The sequence below is a fragment of the Microtus oregoni genome, unplaced genomic scaffold, assembly GCF_018167655.1.
Source record: "Microtus oregoni isolate MIOR12 unplaced genomic scaffold, Mior012 000060F_001, whole genome shotgun sequence".
In the NCBI taxonomy this organism is placed as follows: domain Eukaryota; kingdom Metazoa; phylum Chordata; class Mammalia; order Rodentia; family Cricetidae; genus Microtus; species Microtus oregoni.
The window spans coordinates 1,667,980-1,693,986 of NW_024543836.1; the positions used below are offsets into that span (position 1 = coordinate 1,667,980).

At 46.3% G+C, this 26,007-nt stretch overlaps 1 protein-coding gene across 1 annotated transcript; it reads left to right on the forward strand.

Annotated features, from left to right (window-relative positions):
• The first annotated feature begins 766 nt into the window (after positions 1–766).
• Positions 767–18,702, forward strand: LOC121439074 (pleckstrin homology domain-containing family A member 3). The gene is made up of 8 exons (XM_041639568.1): positions 767–1,081; positions 4,598–4,714; positions 7,156–7,311; positions 10,272–10,408; positions 10,822–10,986; positions 13,487–13,530; positions 15,591–15,706; positions 17,774–18,702. The coding sequence occupies exons 1-8, from the start codon at positions 1,042–1,044 to the stop codon at positions 17,896–17,898; spliced, it is 900 nt and encodes a 299-aa protein (XP_041495502.1). The 5' UTR covers positions 767–1,041; the 3' UTR covers positions 17,899–18,702.
• The last annotated feature ends 7,305 nt before the right edge of the window (positions 18,703–26,007 follow it).

The window sequence follows — 26,007 nt, forward strand, 5'->3', positions numbered from 1 at the left end:
TGTATGTGTATGTGTGTGTATGTGTGTGTGTATGTGTGTGTGTATGTGTGTGTGTATGTGTGTGTGTATGTGTGTGTGTATGTGTGTGTGTATGTGTGTGTGTATGTGTGTGTGTGTGTGCGCGCGCGGAGTGTAACATGGTCCACGTATAGAGAGAGGTCTTTCTCTCTTTCCACTACGTGGTTCCCCAGGATGTTGCTTCAGGTCATCAAGCTTCCAGAAGCAAGCACTTTTGCCTGGAAGCCTGCAGCCCTAGTTCCATGTTTGGTATGAAGACCCTGAGGGACCACGCCACGCTGTACTTCTTCCGTGTCCCTCGTTGTTCCCCTCTTTCTTTTAGGCAGGGTTCCCCCCCCCCCCCCCCCCCTCGCTGTAGCCCAGGCTGGGCTGTCATCTTCTCCAGAGTGCTGGGATTACAGGCCCGTGCCAGTGCTGCCAGCTTTTCCTAGGTGATAACAACTTCCTACTTTCCCTGGGTATGAGCCCTGGAAGCAAAAATGAAATGAGCAACCCTTGATTTTATTGAAAAAGATCAGAAGGAGGCGAGGCCTGGGCCGCAGCTCTGGGCAGGGTGACCGGGGAGTTCGGATGCTGGGGAACCGAGGAACCGGGGAACCGGGGACCGCAAAGCCGCCCCACGAGGGCGCGCAGCGCAGCCTCGGGCACGCGGCCGTCCCGGAGCCCCGCCGCCGGGGAGGGGTTTAGTGGGCCGAGCCGGCCCCTTTCATCCAGGAAGTGAAAGCGACGTCGGGGTCAATGAAAACAAACCGGGAGCCCGGGGGGAAGGAAGGCGGGCGCGCAGGAGGGCAGCGCCGGGGCTCGTGGAGCGGCGGCGGCGGCGGCGGAGCGGGAGGGCCCCGGGGGTCGCCGCGCCGTGCCCGCTGGGGATGTCCACGCCCCACGGTCTCCGAGCAGCACGCGGCTCCCGCCGGCCGGGCCTCTGAGGGTCGCCGGGTCGGGGCGGAGGGCTGCGGGCCCGCGCCTCCGCAGCAGCGCGGCCGGCGCCGGGCCAGGAGGATGCGCGGCGCCGGGCTCTGAAGCATGGAAGGGGTTCTGTACAAGTGGACCAACTATCTCACAGGTACCGGGAGGGCGGCGCGGGGCTGCGGGCCACCTGGTCCTCGGTCAACTCGTCCCAAGCCGAGGGCACTCAGTTCCACTCCCGATCTCCCCACCCCTCCGCACACTGCCCCTCGTGGGGCCCATTCCGGACCGCTTCGACGGGGAGTTCGAGTCAGCGCACCATCCCGAGAATGGGACACGCACCTTCGGAAACCTGCGTGGCCCCTTGTGCCTCGGGAACAGTGAACAGTCCCCTCTCACCCTAAGGGTGTCGTTACAGTCTCTTTTCCTTCACGCTCTGTGGACAGCATTTTGTTAATTGATGTGTGTGTGTGTGTGTGTGTGTGTGTGAAATCATTTAATTTGAAGATATGTTTTCTGTGTTCCTTTGCATTGTCTTACCACTGGTTTGAAAGTCCACTTGTTGAGGTTGTCTGAGTTCATCAAGTGTGCTTTGGGAAGCTGTTCTCAGAGAATTTTCTTAGGGATTGGTTTTCACTGAGGTTTGAGCTTCGGGTAATTGTGAGACATAGAGGAAGAAAGCACATTTCAACACGGTGGAGATATTGGTCATTGTGAGGCGTAGTTGGGAATGTATCACGTAAAGAGCAGGCAGGTTTCCCTGGTGAGGCAGCTAGAAGAAAAGCTGAGTGTATAGAAATGTCATCATCAGCTGGGAACTGTCTCTGCCTGTGATATTGGAAGTCTGGCTTCTGACAAACGCCTTAAGTCCGTATCCTGTGATCTCTGCCATAACCAACGTTTAAAGGCAAGTGTGGTATTCTTTCCGGATCCCGGTTGGCCTAGATCTGGGTGGTTAGCTATTTTGTCCCCAGAGGTACCTTCCAGCTTCTGAATCCCATGATCTCACCAAACTAGAGGAGGACTGGCGGCCTTTAGGGAAATTTGGGCAGTCCTCAGATTCTTAGTCTCGACTAGCGGTGTTTAACTTCCTGCCCACTCACTCTGCCCCAAGTATTGTATTGAGCCCGGTAGTCTTTCTGTGATGCTTGCAACTCGTGTCCTCCTATCTTGTGGGAATCTGCAGGTAAACCCTGTAAGGGCTAAATGCTTAGTTGTATCTGGCTTGGGCCATAGCAAGTGGCTTAATATTTGTAATACAGTGACATTTTCTGCCTCAAGGGGAAAAATGTGTAAAAAGCAGTAAAACTTTAAGGAGATTCTTTTTGCTAACAGCAAAGATTGCCGGTTGAGCTTGTTAACTCTGAGGCCCAGAGCCTCTCTGGGCTTGGAGAGGCAAACATTTCTGAGTACTCTGTTTTTGGAGCTCATGCCAGAGGAGCATTTTCTGCGTGGTCTGATGCAATGGGCAGTTACTTCCCTGAGCCCTAACTGGAGGGGAAATTTCACTTGGGGTGAAATGTGGCCCTGTGGGGGGTGCCAGCACAAGATGGGGTTTTTAGTTTTTAGGGTACAATATAGTTTAACTTCTAGTAAGCCTTGAAGAGTGGCTGAAGTCTGTTGTTTGGGATGCTTCCATTTTAAAAATGTAAACTTGGCTCTGAGGTGTTTCTCTCTCTTGGGTCAGAAGGATGAGCAGCTGCTGATACTGGCTGGTCTTGAAGGACTTTAGCGTAATGACATTGTTAATCCTGACTTCCTTTTCTTGGATAGCACACGTTTCTGTAGCATGTGCTAGTTTGAGAAAACTGCTTGTTACGGTGGAAACTGAAGCAGGAAATAACCTACCAGTCTTTTTACTGTGCTATGAAATGTGAACCAGTTAGAGGAAGTTGGATTAAATATTTCTTCAAAAAGGTGTTTGGCGATGACTAGCCGGCTTGTGATTGGATGAAGCCACTCAGCTGCATGACTGTCTCAGCCTGCAGATTCTGAAGGAATCCTTGTGATCCGTTTGTTCTGAAGAGCTGTTGCCTCATAACAATGCAATCGTGCACATTAACGCTTTCGAGAGCCTTTGTGTTACTGGCCTAGGTGGACCTGAGGTGGAAGACTATATTTTCACCGCCTCTTTATAATTTCACACGGAGAACTAGTACTGATTCATTCTTTTAGTCACTATAGACATACATTACAGATTATTTTCATTGTGTTTCCTTGTACATGCTCGGCAAGTGACTCCCCCACAACCATTTTTTTTTTTAATTTTGACATTCCTTTACATTTTTCTAGACTTTCCTGCGTGAGTACTGTATTTAAATTCCTTCCACCCCACCCTTCTCGTCTTATTTATTTATATTATTTATGTGGCTGTGAGTGAGTGCGGGGGGCCCTCCTCAAGCTGGACTCACAGGTGCTTGTGATAGGGGTACTGTCTGCTCCTGGAAAACGTGGACTAACGAACGGTTCCGCAGCCTCTGGCCAGAGTGTTCTCATGGTGGCATGTTTCATTTCGACCACTCACACTGTATGGGGACTTAATGATGGAAACAGTGAGGACAGTCATGCTGCTTCCAGCGTGACCGCTGAGTTATCGATTGGTACCGTGCTTGGTAAGGGTCCAGGGAACACGAGTTTGGCTTGCAAGAGCAATGTAGGTCCCGTCTTGAGGAAAGCCACTACTGTGGTTACAGCCTTCCTTCGAACCAAGCCTGATAGGTGTGTGCTCTAACTGCCGAGGAAATGTCAGCGAGATGAGTGATTGAAGTCAGAAGCATTTCTGCCTGAGCTGTGGAGCATGGGAGAAGGGGAGGAGCTCTTTCTATAGGGTATCACATCTGCCTTAAAAAAATGGGGATTTCACTAGCTTTCCCCATCTTCATGGGCATTTGCTTAAAGGCAACATCTTCCTTCAGGGAAGGAAGGCTGCATTGGATACCTGAGGCTTGGTCCACTCGTTCAGTCCACTTATTTTGGAGAAAGAATTAATGACTTCTTGGGATGAAAATATTTACTCTAGGTTAACCACCAAGAATGGTAACAGAACTGGGGCAAAACCTCTGTTTCCGTAGGTTTTTTCCATTACGGCATGAGCAGATTTTTAATCAGAAATGCTTCCAAACCCAATTATTACACACACACACACACACACACACACACACTTTAAGGGGCTGAAGGGGCACTCTCGAGAGGAAAACGCCACACCCAACTTTGTGTGATAAGGCAAAGTCAGAAACAAAACCATTATATAAAATTACTTTTAGGTGACATGGCATGAATTTCATGTTTAGATTGGATCCCATTCCTCATATATCTCAATGTGTGTATGCAAATCCAAAATCCAACATCCGAAACGCTGCTGGTTCCAAGCATTCTGGAGAAGAAACACTACACTTCTATACATATACTGGAAAGGAGCAGTTGTTCTGTGCCTGGGTGCAGCTGTGGTTGCAGCTGCATCTTCTGGGTTAAAGAGAAGGTTGCGAGTCAGAACAAAAATAGTCCTTTCTTTATCTATCTAGAGATCTTGGGACATCTTGGCCAAGTGTTGGCCATTAAAAATTTCACTGTGTGGACGTTACTGGGAGTCCAGAATTAATGGGGCGTGGTGGAAATCAGCTTTCTATGTGGTGAGAATCATTTATTAACCTGCTTTGGTTTCTGGTCTCTCCAGGTTGGCAGCCTCGATGGTTTGTTCTAGATAATGGGATCCTGTCGTACTACGACTCCCAGGATGACGTCTGCAAAGGGAGCAAAGGAAGCATAAAGATGGCCGTGTGTGAGATTAAAGGTAAGGGAGCAGAGGGCTCCACAGCCTGCTCCAGGTAAGGAGAGTAAGTGTCTTCTCACCATCGTCTTCTTTTCAAGTCCTCCCTTTCAGGACCCAAGGATAGCATTTAACACTGTTGAACACAGGTGTGGTATGCCCCCCTTTATAAATGTTTCCTGCTGTTTGACTTGAGAGATCATTTATTGTAGTACCTAGATGCTTTCATTTCACCCTCCCTGGAAAGATGTCGGAAAGGCTGCTGCTGAGCTCTGTGGCTGAAGCAGGCCTCTCTGTGGGGGTTTTGATAAAGTATGGAGTAGAAGTTAGAAGCTTGGGTTCTTGCTGACTGCAGTTGAGCTTGAGGAACACAAACGGTTTCCTTTTCTTCCAAAAGGGGAAGTAATGGGTCCTGGGGTAATTTTCTTGGAAAGTTCACAGACCGTGATGTGATCCATTCTTGTGTGTGTGGGGAAAGGTGGGTAGAATGAAATCAGATAAAATGATAATGAGGAGATTGAAATTCTTCAAGGAGAACTAAAGGGGAAATAATAGCACCAGAGGAATGAATGTTTAGGTCCCCCCCCCCCAGCCTTTTTCATGTCCACCCCTCATCCCCCACAGCTTGAGGGCTTCAGTCCTGCCTGAGGGCTTTTCTCAAAGCCATCAAATACCCGGAGGCGTCCTGTTGTCTTGTGTATTTGCTTATTTGAGATTAATGCAGTGACTACATTGTCACTGGAGTCTACTTTGATGACTTTATGGTAATTCTAAGTAAGATTAGCCAAGGAGGGAAGAAACTTTTCTCCTTCCTTCTTTCCTTCCTTCCTTTTCTTCTTCTCTTCCTCTTTCTTCTTTTCTGCTTTGGGTTCATATTCTTTAGCTATAGTTCTGCCCCTTTATCTTAATCTCAGACTCCTTAGTAATGCAGCCCCACCACCACCACCACCACTTCATCTCCTTTTCCTCCTTTGTTTCCTCGTCTTCGTTCTTGTTTTGGGACAGGGTCTCTGTGTGTAGTCTAGACGGGCCTGGCACTAAGTCTTGCTTTCCTCTTCCATGCCGGGATTCTCATCATATAACATTGTCAGCCTGGAGTAGATCATGATGTCTTTGGAGATTTCTCCAGAGTGTACATGCCTGCTGTGTTCTCTGTTCACCCTTTAATTAAGAGTTGTTACTGTTCTGGTGGAAAAGCGTCATGGCTGTATAACTTATAGAAACATTTACCAGTATTAGCTTGTCACACGCTCTTTGCTGGGGTCTGTGTAGCCCATTTTTGCTGTGTCCTCATCACTTGGGAACATCCAGAGTGCCGCTGTGTAGGTAGCTTACGAGCCAGGGTAGAAACGCCTTGAAGGAGCACAGTCAGGGAGTGTCCATTTGGCTCTAACAGGTGGTTAGGAGGAAAGAGCGTGCTCATTTAGGAACTGGGTTCAGGGCCTTCTTGCACTTGCTAGGCAGCTCTTATGAGATCGCTTTAGTGGACTTCTATTTGCCCGAGAGGTTTCTTCATAATCATCTTCAGTTCTTCACCCCACCCACCCTGGCTGTAAACTCCCACTTTCCCTTGTACTGGGGAGAGGGTGACTAAGCTCTTTCCCTCCATTACCCTAATAGTGTAGATCTGCCATAATGGACCCAAGGAAAGCGCACTACACATATTAATGAAACACATTTCTTAGGGCTGAGGAGGTGGCACTGTGGTGGAGAGCTTGCTTCTCACATGTCCTCTGCTTGAAAAGTCCCCGTTCAGCTCTTGGTCTGGTTTTCTGAGCTTGGCTGTCTTTTATAGTGATTTGTTGCCGTTCTTTGTATCACAAGAGTGAGCTTGCAAATAATTGTTCCCCCGCTTGGCTTTTGTTCTGTTAATAGTGTCTTTTGGCGGCCACAATCCCAGCAGATAGACATAGACACAAGTATGGAAACGTCACGGTAAATGAGTTCGGAGAGAACTGTGTGGGCGTGGTGGCGCATACTTGTGACCCCAGTGCTGGAGAGCGCAGAAGAATGTTTGAGGGTCGCCTAGTTCTTTAGTGCGGTTCAGGCCAGCCTCAGCTACATAGTAAGACCTTGTCACAGGCAGATTAATACGCAAATAAATGCCAAACAAATGAAAATAAAAATATCTACTGTAGTCCACCTCCCTGTGTTGAACTTGATATTTCATTTCTCTGAGTAATGCGTTGGCTTTGGGTTTTTGCGATCTTGTTGTTGTGCCCTCCCTTCCCCCCGCCACGTCTCCTGGAAGGGATGTTTTGGAAACCTAATTTTTAATTTTTTCGCTTCTTCAGATGACAGCGTTGAAATTCTAGTACGGGTAAAAGTGAGTCGTGTGTTTTGCTGTTGTGTGCTCGCATCGTTTTGGTACCGTTGCCACCTTGGGTGGTAGGGAGAAGGTTGTTTTTACGGCGCTTCTAGGGCTTCTTAGAGAGTGACCCAGACTGTGCTGTGTATTCTCACAGTCCATTCGGCGGACAACACGAGAATGGAGTTGATTATCCCCGGGGAGCAGCATTTCTACATGAAGGCAGTCAACGCGGCCGAGAGACAGAGGTGGCTGGTCGCCCTGGGGAGCTCCAAAGCCTGTTTGACCGACACCAGGACCGCAAAAGAAAAAGGTGATGACAACTTTCTAGGCGTTAGTGAGGCTGTCCTCTCTCGGGAACCAGGAGGAAATTAGTGACGTGGAAGATTTACCTAGATCACCATCACGTGGTAAACCACGGGATGGTCTCAGTTAGGAGAATCACGTGGTAAACCACGGGACGGTCTCAGGAGAATCACGTGGTAAACCACGGGATGGTCTCAGTTAGGAGAATCACGTGGTAAATCACGGGAAGGTCTCAGGAGAGTCAGGTGGTAATGCAGCGCTTCAGTCAGCTGATACATTATGAGGTCAGTAAAGTGTTTCCAAGGAAGTTCAGTGGTATGGGAAACTGTGGCTAACTGGTCATTGAAGAAGCAGGAGGACGAGGACCTAGTTCAGTGCCCAGCACTCATGTAAAAAGCCAGTCATGGTGGCATGTGTTTATAATCCCAGCCCTGATGAGCTGTAGCTAGGCGGATCCTTGGGCCTCACTGGCCGGCCAGCCTTGCTTAATTTGTGAGCTCTAGGTCAGCGAGAGACCCCATCTCAAAAGAGGGGGACACTGATCTGGAGGCTGGCTTGAGCTTGTACTTTGCAAACGTGTATGCATATAAAGAACTTTTAAAAATTAAAGGCAATGAAGGACAAGAAGTAGTTGAAAGATAGGATCAATCCAAATGTCTCCAGATACCTGATTAATAAACAGATGTGGTTCCTATACAGTGGAATATTATCCATCCTTAGAAGGAAGGGAATTCTAGCACATACCGCACCATGATGCCATTACAGACATAGTCTTAGTGAAATAAGCCTGTCTCAAATAGAGCAGCGCTGATTGCACTCATTTCAAATGCCAAGGATAGCGAGACTTATACAGACAGGAAGGAGAATGGACACGGGTGGTCATGTGCAGGTAGGGTTCTGAAGGAGGAGGAGTTTGAGTTTGAGGCTCGTTGGAGCTACATAATGAGACTTTATTAGTAAGGAAAGAAGGAAAAAAAAGAAGGTAAAATAGTGTAGGGCCTACCTGGAGGAGAATGAGGTTAGTGTTCGGTGGGGACAGAATTTCTGTTGGGAAAAATAAGAATTTATTTAGGCGGACAATGGTCCTGGTTGCGCAGCCTTTGAATGTTCTTAATGCCACTGAACTGTACCCTTCAGAGGATAAATTTGTGCTGTGTGTAATTTGCCATTTTTTTTTTTTTAAAAAGGGACAGGGGCTGGAGAGATGGCTCAGCGAGTAAAGAGCTTGAGAACTGGAGTGTGGACTCCCAGAATCCACACAGAAGCTGAGTGGGTGTGGCTGCCCGCCCTGTGGATGCGGGAGACCCCAGTGGCAAGCTAGCTAGTTCGACTGGCTGAACAGGATGCTCTGGGTTGAGGGAGAGCCCCTGCCTTGGTGATTGACGTTAAAGAGCAGTCGTGGAGAAGCACCTGATGGCAGCCTCTGGCCTTGACAGCTGTGTAGCACTAGCTATGCATTCTGCCACACACGCGCACAGCACCTTCCCCCAAACAACAACAAGGGGACATTCTTAAATTTGCGCAATAATTGATTTAGTTCAGATATACGGAGTGCTGCTCCTCTCTCATTTTTTTTGTGGGGAAGCAGCTCCCCTGACCTGGCTCAGCCACTTCTAAAAGACCAGCATCTACTATGTAGCTGCTTTTTTTTTTTTTATTCCCTCGCAACTTTAATTTCTACTTTAAAAGATAATGGCCGGTGAAGAGCTGAGATGCTGGCTGGATGCAGAGTTTGTCCAGAGTCACTGAGGAGAAGCAAGGAAGCACTGCCTTAAGAATTCTGAGGACAGTGAAATATGAGAAGGGAGCCAAAAGGAAGAGAATTAACAGATGCTTCTGTGTGGCTGTTCTTACCTAGAAGCCAGCAATGTCTGTATGCTGAAATACACAGTGAAGCAAACAGGATGGGGGTGATCGGTGGGGAAGCGTTTGTGCTATGTGGGTAGATGAGATACTGTCTTTAATGTATCAGAACTTTAACAGATTGTCAATTTATGTATTAAAAGTAAAAGTAATATCAGAACTGAAAAAAAGTGAATGAGGAGAAGGCAAAGGCTCGTTTGCAAAAGTAGAAGCGCGGGTTTCACGTGGGAGAGAATGGGGAATGAGGTGGGCATGCTGGGCATTAAAGCACCCAGTGGTCAGGCTAGAGAGGTGTCTTTGTGGGCAGAGGTGTGTGCACAGGCCGGATGATCTCAGTGCAATCCCTGAGTCTCAAGGTGGCAGGAGAAACAGCAACTCCTGAGAAAAGTCTTCTACCTCTCCACTTGTTTCTTGACATGTGCATGCGTGTGTGACACACACATACACACACACACTCTCTCTCTCCCTCCCTCCCCTCCCCATCCCTAAACAAGACAAAATTAAGTCATTAAATAACCATCATCACGAGTTGTCTATGGAAACCAGCCTATGTAATCTTCGTGGCAAATGTGAGCCTAACAGCTGTCTCTCCTGAATTATGTGAAGGAAAAGTGGAGGTGTTTCTTAGGGTCTTAGGATTCTGCTTCGAAGAGTTCACGTCTCCAGCTGTAACAATCTGTGTGTGTTACCTCCGTGTATGAGCATGTTCGCATGCGCTTGTGTGTGCATGCATGTGTGTGTGCCTGCATGCTGTATGTGGGGACATGTACCTGTGGAGGCCAGAGGCTTATGCTGGAAATCCCTCTTAGTTGTTCACCATCTTATTTTTCTAACAGAGACTTCAGCTGAACCCAGAGCTTTTAATGATAGGGGTACACTAGCTGAGCAGCAAGCCCCAAGGATCCTTCCCAGTGTGAGGATTACTGGGTGCAACTGTTTTACGTTTTAGAGATCCAACTTAGGTCCTCACATTTATGTAGGAAGCATATTGTTGACTGAGCCATTTCCTTAGGCTCCGTTGCCTGCTTTTAAAACGTTTCTTGTGTTATGTTACCAAAGAATATGAAAATGACCTCATTGGAGATTTATACATGTTCCTTTTAGAGATAAGTGAGACCAGTGAATCTCTGAAAACCAAAATGTCTGAACTTCGCCTCTACTGTGACCTCCTAATGCAGCAGGTTCATACCATCCAGGAATTTGTTCACCGTGACGAGAGTCGATCATCTCCCAGCGTAGAGGTACTGCAAAAAGGACCCGTTTGCTTGGGATCAGGCTGTGCCGTGTACTGCCCAGGGGCATCCTGAGCCACTTCATAGGATGACAGAATCCTCGCTTCCTGCTGTAAGCTCTGCGGGGCTTTCCGAATTCTGTCTGTGTGCTAGAGGCAAGCTTCCAAGCAGCTCTTGTCTCCAGGGAGTCAAGGCCTGTCTCTGCAGCTCCTCAGGAGCTTGGAGATGAGGTTCGGGAAGGAGCATTCTGGCCTGCGTTCTCTGGGTCAGTTGTGCCAGTACAGTAGATAACTTTGGGTTTGTTTGTTTTCTCTTTTAGTGATGAGTCTTAGCTTTCATTAATTTTCTCACTGGATTCTCAGGATGTGCCTGATTTCATGGTTGAGTATGAGTCTTCTCAGTCTTTATTTGTCGTTTTTCAGAACATGAATGAAGCCTCTTCCTTGCTCAGTGCCACCTGTAATACATTCATCACCACCCTTGAGGACTGTGTGAAGATAGCCAATGCCAAGTTTAAACCTGAGATGTTTCAGCTGCCTCATCCCGACCCCTTGGTTTCTCCTGTGTCGCCTTCTCCTGTTCAGATGGTGGGAACTTCTTGTTTTTCTTCTAGGAATATAAATACACATATACATTAAATATAAATTAATTATTTTGTGTTGTGGGGAGGGGTAGTGCACATATAGATTGGAGTTCATTGTCAGGTATGTCCTATTGCTCTCTTTCTAGCTTCGTTTTTGAGACAGGTTCTCTCACTGAACCTGAAGCTCATCCGTAGTCTGACTGCTGAGCTCTGGGCCTCGGTCTGCCTTCCCTGTAGTTGTGGATGTCCATCACCACGCCTGCAGTCTGCCTTCCCCGTGTGTGGTGCCGGTGTCTACCACACCTGTCTCCTTCCTCGTGTGTGGTGCAGGTGTCCATCATCATGCATGTTCTTCCCTATGTGTGGTACCATGCATGGCTTTTATTTGAGGGCCTGTGATCTGAACTCCAATCTTTAGTGGCAGGCACTTTACCAACAAAGCAGTCTCAACCTCTCTTCCACTGTTACCTCCTTTTTCTTTTCTTTGTAAGGGTGGGAATGGAAAGTGTTAGCGGGGGCGGGGGTGTAGTCCTTAGGTTGCACTGCTTTTGTCTGTGCTGGTGATGGGTCCTCTCAGCTGAGGAACTCAGCGTGTGTGGTCATACCTTGGTCTCTCCACTTTGAAGGGCCTGAGGATGGCCTGCCCTGCCACTCTTGTATGTCCAGGAAGCGTTGTGTACAGTGCAGTGTGTGTTGTCACAGAGGAAGTGAGGCGTTCGTGTCTGCTTGATGAAAGCCTTGTCATGGAGTGATGATTGACTCTCGGAGGGTACTATCAAACAGCGCTCGACACCTCCAGTGGGAGCTGTTCTACAGTCAGCATTTGTATTTGATTCTCTGAGTAGGCAAGTGCCTTAACTGCTCTGGCCCTTTCTCCGTGAAATGTCTTCTGTGTCAGAAGGTCGCTATGAAGGAGCTGAGCCTCTTAGTGGTAGGTGCTTCATGTCTGCGTCTTGATCAGTCTGCACGCCGAGAACTCTTGGCTGGGGGTGGTGAGCTCCCTGTGCTTTTCCTGCTCCCAAGTCTGCAATGGCACACTGTGAAGAGCCTGAGGTGAGGTCAGGTTCCTTGGAGAATGCTTAGGAGCCTGTGTGTGGGAGGAGGCATGCCCCTGGCTGTGTTTCCACCGGTACTGGTTGATCACATGTGAGAAGAGGGCCTAGCTCACTCCTGTGTTCTCCCACCCACCCCAGCATTTTTGGTTGCGGAGCATTTCCTACATTTATTTAAGTCTCGTCTTCATCAATGAACGATGGACTCCTAGTGTCCATGAAGTATTTTGGTCAGATGAACTGGGGAAATTTCTGTTGATTTTGGATGAGGTTTTTCTGTCTCTATCTAGCAGAGAGCCTTTGCTAGAATGTCTCTCCTATACTGAGCATACTGGAGGGGCCAGAAGTAGGGTGTCAGATCCCCTGGGAGCTGGGTGACAGGTGGGTGTGAGCTACTCGGTGTGGGCTCTCAGAAGCAAACTTGGGTCCTGTCTGTGAAGCTGCATTCACAGGGGCTGCTGAGCCGTCTCCCCAGTCCTGGGAGGGTGACCAGTTCTAAGGGGAGGGACCGTGAAAGGGTGTGTCAGTGTCCAGCTGCATCTTATGCCATCCTTGGAGCTTGGACGAGAAACATGTTGTCACTTCAACTGGGACTTGGCAGCTGGCAGCCAAAGTTGCCCATTGAGAAGGCATTCATACAGCAGGTTAGGTGTGGGCCCGTGTGTATAAAGAATGTCTTTAGCATAGACAGCTTTTCTGTCCCCTCGTTAAGCTGAAATAACCGTTGGACTTGTATTGCCCTCTACTTTCTGGCGGGCAAATTGGATCTTCTAAATTATGTTTTGTGTTGACAATATTTATTATCGTCCTGCTCAAGCGGATGTTTCCCCCCCTTTAAACATGACGTCATTCAATTTTAGAGTTTCGAGACTTGGACTTGCCTGTGCATGGTGGGTGAACATCACTGAGCCTCCATCCGAAGCCCTTCCGTTGTTTAAATGCTTTAGAAGCCTATTTGAGGTTTCAGGTTTTCTGAGTTCTTTAAAGACTAGACACACTAATGTCGCTTTCCGTGAAAACTGTCCTGACACACATCCATGTGGAAGCTGCCTGGGAGAAGCTTTGCTGCCAGGTTCTGCTTGTGCCCTCTACAAAGTGGAGAAAAAGACATTGGTTCAGACTGTTTTCTGATTTGCTAGATACTCCTTTTATTATTAAAAATGACGTAGATTAGTTCTATACATACTATTATTTATACTTTACCATTATGTAACACACAGAAATAATTAGAAGCTTAGTATTTTTTGGTACGTCTTGAGAAATTTTCAGTTAATAGTTATTAGGGAGAAAGTTTGACATGTTCAGATTGTCACTTGTCTGGAGAAGATAAGTGTCTTTTCCGAGCGTCTGCTTCTCTGAGTCAATTTATGTTAGTTATGATAATAAATTGGAGGTGTGTTATTCTCTTTGACAAAACATTAAGCTGTCTTTTCTTCTCTCTTATATTTCTAGATGAAGCGTTCCGCCAGCCACCCTGGTTCCTGCAGTTCAGAGAGGTAGATTAACCATTTCTTCTGACTAAATTCTGTCTGGATAACGCCCCCATGGGGAAGGTCTTCAGTCCCAGGCCAGCCGTTGTGGATGTCAGCTCTGTGGCGTAGGCTGGTTTGGCTTTGTTTCTCACAGCAGCTTTGTGGGTATTGCTTAGCTCTTGTATCCGGGACCGGCTTCAGAAAGGGCCGAGGAAAGGAAACTCACATGTGAGAATTAACCCGAAGGTGCTGCCATGCCGGCTGTTGTGGCTGCTCAGGTTTTTGAAATATATCAAGGAGTATGGGTCATACTTCTTCGAGAAGAAGGCTGAGCAGACAAATGTACTTGCCACCAAGCAATAGATTTTGTTTAAAAAGTAATGAAATATATCAAGTGGCTAGAGAGAAATTTGTATTCAAGTGTCCACAACTGAGGACATTTTATCTCAGTTTTTAAAAATGTGTTTATTTATTATGTATACAGTATTCTGCCTGCATGTATGCATGCACGCGGGAAGCGGGGAGCAGATTTCATTATGAATGGGTGTGAGCCACCATGTGGATGCTGGGAATTGAACTCAGGACCTTTGGAAGAACAGCCAGTGTTCTTCACCACTGAGCCATCTGTTATCTCAGCTTTTTATAGTGTCATATATTTATGCTAGGCTGTTACTGAGCAAGAGCTCACTGAAAGGAAGGAAGCCATATTCCCATCAATACTGTATAAAGTTCACCTTCCAGGTGGGTCCCGCCAGTGTCCAGGCTATTATTGGGCGCTCTGCATGTCATGAGGTGTGCGTTCTCAGTGGCTGGGCTCTGCATGTCACGAGGTGTGCGTTCTCAGTGGCTGGGCTCTGCATGTCATGAGGTGTGCGTTCTCAGTGGCTGGGCTCGCCCTCTTCTGTTCTCTGGAAAGTGATGAAATTAGTTCTCTTTGGCATGTTTCCCTAGGCTGACTATTAAGTATTGAGCCTTGCTATTGTTTCGTCTTTTTCTCCGGCAATTACATAATCCTTGTTGAGTGATCTGTGCAGAGGAAGCAGCCAGTAATTTTTATATACCCGGCCGCAGGGTATAAAACATCTTCACAGCTGGACTTTACAGAACGGTAGAAGCTAAGTCATCTGACAGTGAACATATTTTGATGATAGAACGGTTTCTATTTTATCCCTTCCCACCTTGGACAATAAGTTGCTAGATAATATTTCCCTTTGCTGTGTCAAGGTTGTGCAGCGGTGTTGAGCGATCATGAAGCAGAAGCAGAAGTGCCCTTAGGTGGTGGTGATTTGTGTCTGTGCTTGCAGATCTAGACTGTATCCTTATCGGAGCCAGTGCTCTTAACTGCAGAGCCATGTCTCCAGCTCTGAGTTTTCAAAACTGTTTTGTTTTGTTTTGGTAGCAGGGCCGTATGTAGCACAGGCTGGTCTCAAACTGGGCATAGTCCAGCATGCCTAATCCTAATCCTCCTGCCTTTACCTCCTCCACCAGGCCTGGTTTATGCAGTGCAGGGTTCAAACTCAGGGCTTTGTGCATGGTACATATACACCTTACCAACTCAGCTACATACTTAGCCCTGAAAAATGTTTCATTTTGGGTTTTTTTCCCCCTAGCTTCCAGTTCATCATTTTAGTCTTCTGTTTTTTTCCTTCAGTGAGTTTATATCGCTAAACTTTCTGCTCTTTCCATCAGTGAAAGGTTGACATTAGCTATATGCATTTGTGAAACCTGTGAAAATTCTCCGATATATGCAGCCCACCTCTGTCTGCTGTCTCACCGGACCCTCTTCCTAGAAGGATATCTCTGTTAGGACAGGGCCTCTGAGTTCCTGCCTGCATTCCAGGCAGACCCACTTGTCCTCACGTGTCCCTTCTAAATGAGTAGCCTGGGCTATCCTGGAACTCACTTTGTAAACCATGCTGGTCTCAAGCTCACAGAGATCCTCCTGCCTCTGCCTCCAAAGTGCTGGGATTATAGGCGTGCCCACCATGCTTGGCCTTGAAGAGAAGCCATTTAAAGTCCCGGTCAAGAAAAGGTCTGTCTATTATTTGATGCTCATAGCTTAACACTTTTTATTTCATATGCAGGAATAGCTGCTCCATCAGAGATGCAGCCTCTGCCCTTCACCGACTTCCTCAGCGCCGCCGCAGAACCTACTCGGACACAGACTCTTGTAATGATGCCCCCCCTGAAGACCCAGAGAGTGAGTTCCACACCTTCTGTCTCCTCAGCCACTTCAGCAAAACTGCCCCAGGTTCTTGTAGTTTCTGGGACTGAAATACACAGTCACTGGAGCACTGTACATTGCTTTTAGGTGAATTCCTCAGAGGGACGTGAGCCCCCCCCCCCCCACACACACACAACTCACAGGTGCTCATGGGTTCTCTCCCCAATAGCTTTGTTATTCTGTTTATTCAGTTCAGAGGACCTGAAGATCTTTGGTAGATACTTTATCTTAGAGACATTTTTATTGACTGTGTCTTTATTATTATCACGTGTTTCCATTTTAAAGTATTGTAGAAAAATCATTAATTGCAGATAGACTTCTAGAGTAAATAAAAGTTGAAAATCAGAAAATACGGCTATGTTACATTGTTTATCTGCCTTAAAATGGCTAAAGAAAGCAACCTGTGTGGTTATGACAACCCTGATTCCTGTACCTCTTTTCCCTAGCGTCGGAGGTAGCAGACTGTCCTTTCAGGAGAGTCTAGGGGTGTCTGTTAAGATTGTGTTTACCTCAAAGGAGCCAGAGCTTTCCCAGTGTGTCAGGATACGCCACATTTGATCGCAAGGACCATGGTTTCCAGGGAACACAAATGTCGTGCTACACTTCTCAGTGACTGGACTGTCACCTGTTGAGAGTCCTTACCTCCCATGGAGAGTTCACTGGATGTCAGTTGTGTGGAGTGTGGATCTGTTCCCTGTGGACTTGACACAGTAAGTGGTGGTTAGGTCCTCCAGAGAGCCACGTCATCGAGTGGGAGGAGCCAGCGGAGCTGCCTCTGTGGTTCTGAGTAGATTGAAAACCTAGCATCCTAAGCAGGCTCTGTTGGAGGAAGATGCCCTGTGGATGCCAGTGCAGCTGGCTCCAAACAAAACCGTTGGCCGCTTGCAGATCCATTTTTGAAATATTTACCTTTTCATCTTTTAATGTATTTGTGTGTGAAGTGTGTAGATTGGTGTGTGGGGGTGGGCACGGTTGAGCTGGTAATCTTCTGTTACTCTTTGCTTCCTTTCTTTTTGGGGGGGAAGGGGACATGTTTTAAGACAGGGTTTCTCTGTGTAGCCCTGACTGTCCTGAACTCACTCTGTAAACCAGGTTGGCTTCCAACTCAGAGATCGCCCTGCCTCTGCCTCCCTGCTGGGATTAAAGGCAGGTGCTACCATGCTGGGCTTTCGCTTTGTTTTTGAGGCAGGGCCTCTAATCCAACCCAGAGCTAACAAATACGGCTTGTTTCAGTAGCCAGCTAGTTCTTCTTGCTTATGAAGCAAGCCTTCACCACCAAGCCATTTCCTTAGCCAATTTTTATTTTCTGTATAACTCTGGCTGGCTTGTAAGCTGTCATGTAGATGACCCTAACCTTGAACTTTTGGTGATTCTCCTGCTCTACCTCCCCAGTGTTGGGATTACAGGCAGGCACTACTATACTTGACTTGTTTTCAAATATTTAGAAGGCAAAGACATTCATTCACAAACTTCGTTGTTCGGACTGTTTCAAACATGTCACACATCCATTCACATAGGTATATGTATGCCTCAGTTTACCATAAAGCCTCTGCATTGGCAGGATGAGAAGTATCATTCTTAAATTTCTTTCTGTTTAATGGTTTAGTTCAAAGCAGAGAATTTACATTTTGCCATAATAGTATATTGCAATCATCAGTTGACAACTTTTTTTTTTTTTTTGAGACAGTATTGTGTAGCCCAGGTTGGTCTTGAACTCTATGCATTGGAGGCTGACTGAATTCCTGATCTTCCTGCCTCTACCTCCTGACTGCTGGGATCACAGGCACTCACACCATGCCTGATTTATTCTGTGATGGGGCTTGAACCCAGGGCCTCCTGAGTGTTGTCTGCCTCTGATTTCCCAGTCTGGTCCAGCCGAAAGTTTTTACGTGACAATACTCTTCTTGTGGGGTGTTTGGTGAGTTTCTTTATCAGATGAACAAAGAGTAGTAGAATTATTTCTCCTACAGACCTGAGATGTTTCACGGAGGCCCAGAGTCAGCATTGCTTAGATGTTTAACTTCCCACTCCCTTTTTCCCTAGGACCTCTTCACTGTTCAGGAAACACACTTAACGGAGATTTGGCATCAGCAACCATTCCTGAAGAAAACAGACTTCTGGCCAAGACACAATCTGATTCTGAAGAACCTCTTCCACCCTTCTCCTGAGGAAATGGACACGTCCAGCCTCCTCTGAGTGTTGCTATGCAAAAGTTGCTGTAATTAAACTCGTTCTGGGGTCGTGTCCCCTCTCCTTAGGATTTCTCTGCACTTTATAGAATATTGTAACAAACAACCCACATACTTTTGAAGTGTATTTTATCTTTCTATAGTTTACTTGTAAGAGTATTTTCCTAATAACTTCACAGTATGAATGTGCATCTTTTTTTTTTGTAAAAAAAAAATAAACAAATGATGGTGTAGCATTTTGACATCCGTAAGGACAAATGTAGATATTTTTCTAAAAAACTGTGAGGGATTGACAGCTCGTTCAGTGTGTATCATAGTATATAAACATGAGATCTCGCCGCTTTGGTGTGACAGAAATGTGATAGTTGTAACTTGTGCCATGGACCAGAAGGTCACTTCACCCCCGCTTCAAATTAATTACCATAGCAGCTTGATGCTGATTGGATCACAGTCCTTTAAGCAAAAAAGAAAACACGTAATAGTCTAAAGGTCTTTAGCCCAAATACCGTGACATATTGAACATTTAAAAAAATAACCAGACTCCGTTGTCCTTCGTATGTGAAGTTGAGACTTGATTTGTCAATACCAAACATCAGGTTACAGTGTTCAATTTTTACTTATTTATTTTCTTATTGCATCAAAAGATGATTATGTCCTAATGTTTATGATCTCCCCGATTTAAAATGTATATGATTGTTGTTCTTTACATTGTTCTAAGAGAGGCAAGTGTCTCAGTGACCTTGTTCACATACACCAGAGAAATAAACGGCTTTCAGTGCAAGAGGAATTTAGTGCTTTTTTTAAAAAGAGGCATTAAGCTGCTGTTGTCAGGTATGCTCTTCTGCTCTTTGGCATATCTAGAGACATTTTTAATTTATGAATATTTATATAAAGAGTAATCCTGTCAAGATGACTGTTCTATATCACTTGAGAATGGCATTATTTAATTAAAGAACAATTTGCATTTTTGGTAGTGCCTGTCATATGTATTGTCAGTGTTTGCCCTGTGATTTGTTTCTCTTTTAAGTCACTTTGGGGTAATGGTCTTAGCCCAGAGCTTGAATGAACAGCACTTTAACAAAAATTGGCTTCGTGTTTTTAAATTAGTCAGGCATATTTAATAGATACGTGGTTTTCACATTCAGATTCATCACTTGATACATTGTATCTTTTACACTCATTGATAGTCTGTCTAGTCTTTATTAAATGCCTTTAGTGTTCTTATTGGTGTTTGTTTCAGTGTTTAGGCCTAAAGGTGAATATACATCAACCATATGTTTATCTTCTATAGCCTATTAGTTTAGATGGTAGCCAAATATTTAGTATTTGATATTTACTAAGCTAAGTCTGAACTTTTCCCTAAGCTTAAAATGATTATGTATATATTAGTATGTTTTTATATAAACTGCTTCTGAGAGTGCATGTCGTTTTAAATAGCAGACGGGTCGTTAGAGCACTCTGTGCAGTGGGCCAGTCTGCTCACCACTGGCATTCTGTGTGCAGTGGGCCAGCCTGCTCACCACTGGCATTCTGTGTGCAGTGGGCCAGCCTGCTCACCACTGGCATTTCATGTGCTCAATTTGGAAAGATTTGGTAATGTAGTAAGTTTTCATATTGAATGAATAGCCAGTTTTCGTTTTTTTTTCTTTCTTTTTCTTTTTAAAAACCATACGGCGGGGAGGGGAGGCGAGAGGGGAGACATGAGACCAAACCATATGAACTTGCAGACCAGGTGCTACTGCTAGTTTTTCAGGTGGGTGTTAGCCCCCTTATGGCGATAGGTTTATAATCAAAGTACTAGAATAAACTTTCGACCTCATAGAAAACTAGGAAATTCCATTTTCTATTGCTTTACCCCAGTAGCCAAATTTGTGAATGATTTTCTTGTAAATATTTTAAAAATAAAATGTAGTCGTTCTTAGCTTACATTCTGCCCCTCCACATAGACACAGACACTAGCAGCAGGAGTTTTGGTAGCCGCTGAAATCGTGACCTTGGCGTTCTTACCTTACATTCTGCCCTCCACATAGACACAGACACTTGCAGCAGGAGCTTTGGTAGCTGCTGAAATCGTGACCTTGGCGTCCTTTGTCCTTGCCTCCTGTACTTGTGCAATGAGTTTTTCAGGGCATATATCTTGATCTGTATGTAGTTGTTGAATTTCTTCTTTTTTCTTTGAAGTTCTTGTTGTGTTGCTCAGACTAAACTTTTGTCTCCTAGACTCCAGGGTTCCTCCTGCCTCCTCTCCAGGTTATCTGGGACTATGGATGACCACCACGGGCCCAGCTTCTGTCAAGGTTTTAATCCATGAATTAGCAGCATGGTGTATATTATGAAGCTTAAAGGAATCTTACATTTTGAGGATGAGTTGTGCCTGACTTTTCTGGATTTTAAGAAGACAGTGAGTCAGGACCCATCCTGTAAGAACTTTGGCTTCTTGGTCATGGATTGTTTTTCTTGCTGAAGTCTAGGGCATGGATATTGACACACGTGGAGACCCTTGACTTCTAAGCCAAATGAGTGCTTGCTTTCTGTTCCTGGTAGCTGTTCCCTCTGTGTCTGCAGAGCTTCCGAGATGAGTGGGATCTTGAGAATTGTCCTGTAAACCTGAATTTTGTTACGTCGTCCTAGCGACGAAACACCGTGACCAGAAGCAATTTGGGGGAGGGAAAGGGTTTATTTAGCTTATGTATGCTTCCATACCACTGTAATTATTGAAGGAAGTCAGGACAGGAGCTCAAACAGAACAGGAACATGGAGGCAGGAGCTGATGTGGAGGCCATGAAGGCATGCTGCTGACTGGCTTGCTTGCTCCCATGCCTTGCTCAGCTTGCTTTCTTACAGAACCCAGGAACACTAGCCCAGGGATGGCACCACCAACCATGGGCTGGACCCTCCCCCATCACTACAGCTGGATCTTATGGAGATATTTTCTCCATTGTGGTTCCCTCCTTTCAGGTGACTCTAGTTTCTGTGAAGTTGACTTAAAACAAGTCAGGACAATTGTGTTGGGTTGTTTCCCCAGTCGGGACCAAGTCCAGAAGTAGATTCTTAGTTTGGAATGGTGTCTATAAGAAACCTCCATTACCATGGCAACACCCTACCATAAACATTCTGAGGACTCTTGGGAGGCCATTCCCTCAAGTCAGCCCTCAGGCAGGACGTTTTGTCAGGATACCTGAGGGCTAGAAAAATGTGTGTTTTGTTTTTACTTTAGGACCCAGTGACCGGTTCTAGAAAACTCTCGCCTTTGCTGCTGCCTGCACCTTGACTACTGGGTCAGGTAAGCGCCCTGTTTCCTGACTCTAGATGCCAGTGGAAATTCAGTGTTTGTGTTTCTAGCCTGAGAGAATGACGGGCTGGCTGTACTGCAAATGAGGCTTTTTAAAAGAATTGTTTTGTTTTGTTTGCTGTTGTCTCTGTTTTAGAACAGTGACCTTTAAAATGGAACAGAGCCCAAGCCCCTTCACCCTAAGTGAGGACTGTCTCTTGCCCTTATGGGCCTGGCTTCTGAAGATCCAGGCCCAGCTCACTGAGTGACTTTGGGCATTGTGCTGGCTAGCTCTTGTCAGCTCACTTAAACTAGAGTCTCCTGGGAAGAGGGTGCCTCAGGTGAGGAATTGCCTCCATTAGGTTGGCCTGTGGCCATAGTTGAGGAGCGTTTTCTTGATTAGTGGATGAGGTAGGAGGACCCAGCTCGCTGTAGGTGGAGCCATCCTTAGGCGTAGGTGGTCCTGGGTTGTTTGAGAAAGCAAGCTGAGAAAGCTACAGGCGTGGAGCCAGTAAGCAGCCTTCTTCAGCCGTCCGCTTCAGTTCCCGCCTCAAGCTCCTGCTTGACCGGACGCCGCTGGTGGACAGATTGTAATCAGGAACCGTAAGTGAAACAGATCTTTTCTTGCCCGAAGTTGGTTTTGGTCAGTGTTTTATCACCGCGAGCTGCAACAAAAATGTCAGTCACTGGATTTCCGTGGTCTTCCGCTTCCAGCCTTCTCTCTATAGATATCTCTGTTGACTGTGCTCTCCGTAAGGGGACTTTGTTTATATCGACAGAGTGGTTCAGCTTCTTGTGTGCTTGCTAGTCAGCTGGGTCTCCTGTGCCTCCTTCCTCCACTCCAGTGTTCTACGGAGGGAAGTGGGAGTGAGGGGCGGGGATAACTGACTCTCACGGATGTGGATCAAGTGTTGCAGCTGGTTGGGCCGCTAGTAGGGCCTTTATTCCTCACCTGATGAGAACCTCGAGGCTGATGGTGGTGTTTGTGAGCTGGCAGCTGCCAAGGAGAAGCTGACTTCTGTCATACGCAGCAGTTTTAGGAAAGCATTCTGACCTGGGTTTGTCTAAGGCTGTTTGGTACTAAGACTCCCGTGAGGACACTGGAGTTGTCCCCTTTAACTCAAAGAAGTTGTACCTATTTAATCCCTAGCAAGAAACCTTAGCCCTTCAGGCTCCCTTGGTTCTGGAACTCCTGGTTTGGGATGGGCCTTACACAAGGTGTATTAACAGCCTTTCCAAACTGCATAAGAAAAGGGAATTCAGAGCACCAGATCCCTCGTAGGGGTTCCAGGGCACTTCCTCTGCTTCAGGAAGAATCATGTAGGAATTTATCTGTTAGCAGACATCCTGAGGGACGGAGGAAACACTCAGGAACACTCAAAGGCATAAAACCAAGCCTTTGTAATCTGCTTTGGGATGCAGCTTCCTGGAACATCCTATGTCCATGTCCTGTTACCCAGCAGACCGCTTTCTCCCGATGCAAGGAAACTGGACTTTAGTAGTTGGACTTCCTTGTCAGACTTTCTCGAGCCACCAGCCCCCAAATAATGACACAGAGACTTATTATTAATTATGAAAGCTTGGCCTTTATCTTAGGCTTGTTCCCAACTAGCCTTTATGGCTTAAATCAACCAGTTTCTATTAATCTGCGTCTTGCCATGTGGCTTTTTACCTCTCCTTGCTGTTGTGCCTGTGCGCCTAGATTCTTCTCCGGTTTCTCTCTCTCTCCAGAAGTCCAGCCTTTTTTCGCCTGCCTAGCTGTTGACCATTTAGCTCTTTATTAAACCAATCAGGTGTTTTAGGTAAGTTAAAACAGTGGCACATCTTCACACAATGTGATAAAATATCCGGCAACAGACTTCGACAATTCTCATAAAATCATATTTGGTGCTCATATTTCCTTTATCTTCCTAGAGCATAGTCTCAGAACATTTCTTACTGGGTTTGGTGGCCATGGGAATGGTCATCTGACTTTTTATTTGCCCGTTTCTGGTTATCTGCTTCCCTATTGCCTTGTGTGTCTGTTCTATAACCCATTACTATTGGACAGAAAAGACCCATATTTTGAAAGGCTCCATCAAAATGTTTCTATGAAACTGCATTTGCCGGCCGTTTCTACTGTGACAAGTTGAATTTTGACTCTTCTCCAAGATATATTGGATTCTCAACTTTCAGGACTTCTAGATGTGATCTTACTTGAGATAGGGTCTTTGGTGAGAGCGAGTGAAGTTAAGATGGAGCCTAATCCGGCATGGCTGGGGCTCTAAAGGGGAGAAACTGGGAGAGAGGCGTGTATGAGCTGAGAGGCCTGGAGGAAGTCAGGACAAACCTGCACACACGTAATTTTGGAAATCTAGTCTCCAGGTCTGAGTTTCTTTTGTGCAAGCCATTCACTGGTACTTGTTTGCAACAGCCTTAGCAAAACGATGCATTTGTCGGTGAGACCTAGGGTAGCTTCCCTGTCCTCCATGGTGGCCCCTACTTAAGAACTATTGCTAGTAATCTTGGGTGCCATGCTAAGTGCTGCTATAGGAACTTTACTTGTAACTTGCCTAATATTGCCATCAGTATCGAGAGTGCTGTTCCCATCTTATGGATGAGAACACCAAGGGTTGGTGAAGTTCAATAACCAGCCCCAACTTCAACAACTTAGTTAATAGATCCTAGATTTGAGGTTCGCATGCAGGTCACCTCCCACATCTTGAATGCAGACGTGTGATTTCAACATATTTTGCTCAGTGTGTAACCAGGGTGTGGGTTATAAAATAGGAAGAGATAAAGAATGGGCAGGATGAAAGCAGCCAGTAAGGTTTGGGGATTGGATGGACTAGAATCTGGGAGAGCTACACACACACACACACACACACACACACACACACACACACACACACATTTTCCTGGTCTCTGTTGCTCCCTGTCAATGGGAATGGGGAGAGGGAAGCTAAATCACACTTGGAAATGAGGCACTGATTGCAGAGGAGCTGAGGACAGAGTCCCGCCTCTGTCTCCCAGAACAGTCTCCTCTTGGTGCTCAGCTGGGAGTTTCCACTGAGGAGAAAAAGGCAGCAGCTCAAGCCTTGGCTTCGGTACCCAACTCCTTCTCATGAGAGCTATGCTGTCCTGCCCTGCTCTCCCCTGTCTTCCCCTACCTTTCCCTGCCCTCCCCTGCCCTAGGCACCCCTAGACCCAGAAGCTGACAGGGCAAATTCAGTCATCGTAGACTGTTGGTGACAAGGAAGCAGGACATTACCTGCACAACACAGCCCGAGTGGTTCACAGGGAATCACTTTTCCCGTCCTGCTCTCACATGAGTGGGGGCACAGTTGCCTGTGGAGGCCAGAGGGTCATCTTAGGTGTCATTTCCTCAGGATCTCTTGGCCCAGGGCACTCTGTCTAGGCTGGGTTGACTGGACTGCCAGCCCCAAGAACCTTCTTGTCCTCCCCTCTCCAGCACTGGGGTTACAAGTCAGTGCTGCCATAGTCAGCTTTTTTTTTGCGGGGGGCTGGGGGAACAAATTCAGATTTTCATGCTTGTCCACGATCTCTACTGGGTTATCTTTCCAGCCCCCATCTGTCTGTCATTTTGAGGTACAACCTGTTGTCTAAAGGAAGATGTGCGGCTGATGCTATTGGATCCCCCAGCTTCCCCAGGATGTGTGTTGGGATCCCTCTCAGGTGAAGCTTATGTGCTGACTGTGCAGCACCCCAGGAAACAGGAAGTCACTTGTTCACCCTCTTCTGCCACCTAGCGTTCCCTCCCAGGTCCCAATGATTACAGTTCCTTGAAGCACCTCAGTAGCACGTGCTCCCTCTGAGGTCAGGTTGGGGTCTCAATGCTGCGTTCTTGTATTGCCTGTGATGTGATCCAAGGGCTTAGCTATGGGAACGCTTAGCTCCTATCCGCAGTTTCCAGCAAGGCAGGCACTCCTGTGAGCAGGGCACATCTCCACTAAGGTGAGCAGCTAACAAGGTCGAGCTCAAGACTGCTGAAGCAAGAACCAGGCCTCCGCCTTCAGGAACTCTGACTTAAACCAGAATAACTCACTGAATAAGTTAATGAAGACCCAAGGTGGTCTATAGAGAATAAAAATTAAAGCACGTTTGCTTCAGTGTGGGGCACTTAGTTAATATTGATGTCACTTAGGCAAGTGATCATCTTTATATGTTTATAATAATTAATTACTCGTAGCTAATTGAAGTGGGCAAGTATAGGTTTTTGTTTTTTTTTTTTTTTTATGGCAAAAGCTATTTGAGTACCAGGTATGTATCAGTTTAAAAAAATGTTTATGGGAATGGTTGCTTTGCCTAAATGTATGTTTGTGTATCCCATGCATGCTTGGTGCCCAAAGAGAGTGTCAGAGCCTCTGGAACTGGAGTTATAGACCATGTGGGTGCTGGGAATTGAACCCCGATCCTCTGGAAGAGCAGCCAGTGTTCTTAGCTGCTAAGTCCTCTCTCCCATCCTACCTAATGTTTTTAAAAGGCCAGAACTAACTGTACCACTTCAGATGTCTAGTCCCAAGATATATTATTTGCTCTGTAGCTATAGGAGTCAATTTAGCTTCCCATGAAACTATTTCTCTTGATAGTTTTAGAAGACAAAGCTTTCATAGATGAATTTATTCTGCGAATTCTCCAGGCTTTTAAAAGGGTATTGTTGGATTCATCCAATGTAGCAATTTAAAAGTTTGCTTTGAGTAAGGTTTAAATGTTGGCTATTCGGAACTTGCAGTTCCTTATCTTGTCTGTGGTAATCCACGTGCTATGTGGAAACTACAATCCCCTCTCCAGCATTGCACAAAAAAAAACCAACCACA

Bases quoted from the DNA above. Each gene is read 5' to 3' on its own strand.
- LOC121439074 (XM_041639568.1), top strand. From the start codon at position 1,042: ATGGAAGGGGTTCTGTACAAGTGGACCAACTATCTCACAG. The intron at 4,715-7,155 runs GTAAGGGAGCAG...GTATTCTCACAG, and splicing joins GGCCGTGTGTGAGATTAAAG to TCCATTCGGCGGACAACACG. The intron at 10,987-13,486 runs GTGGGAACTTCT...TTATATTTCTAG, and splicing joins CGCCTTCTCCTGTTCAGATG to ATGAAGCGTTCCGCCAGCCA.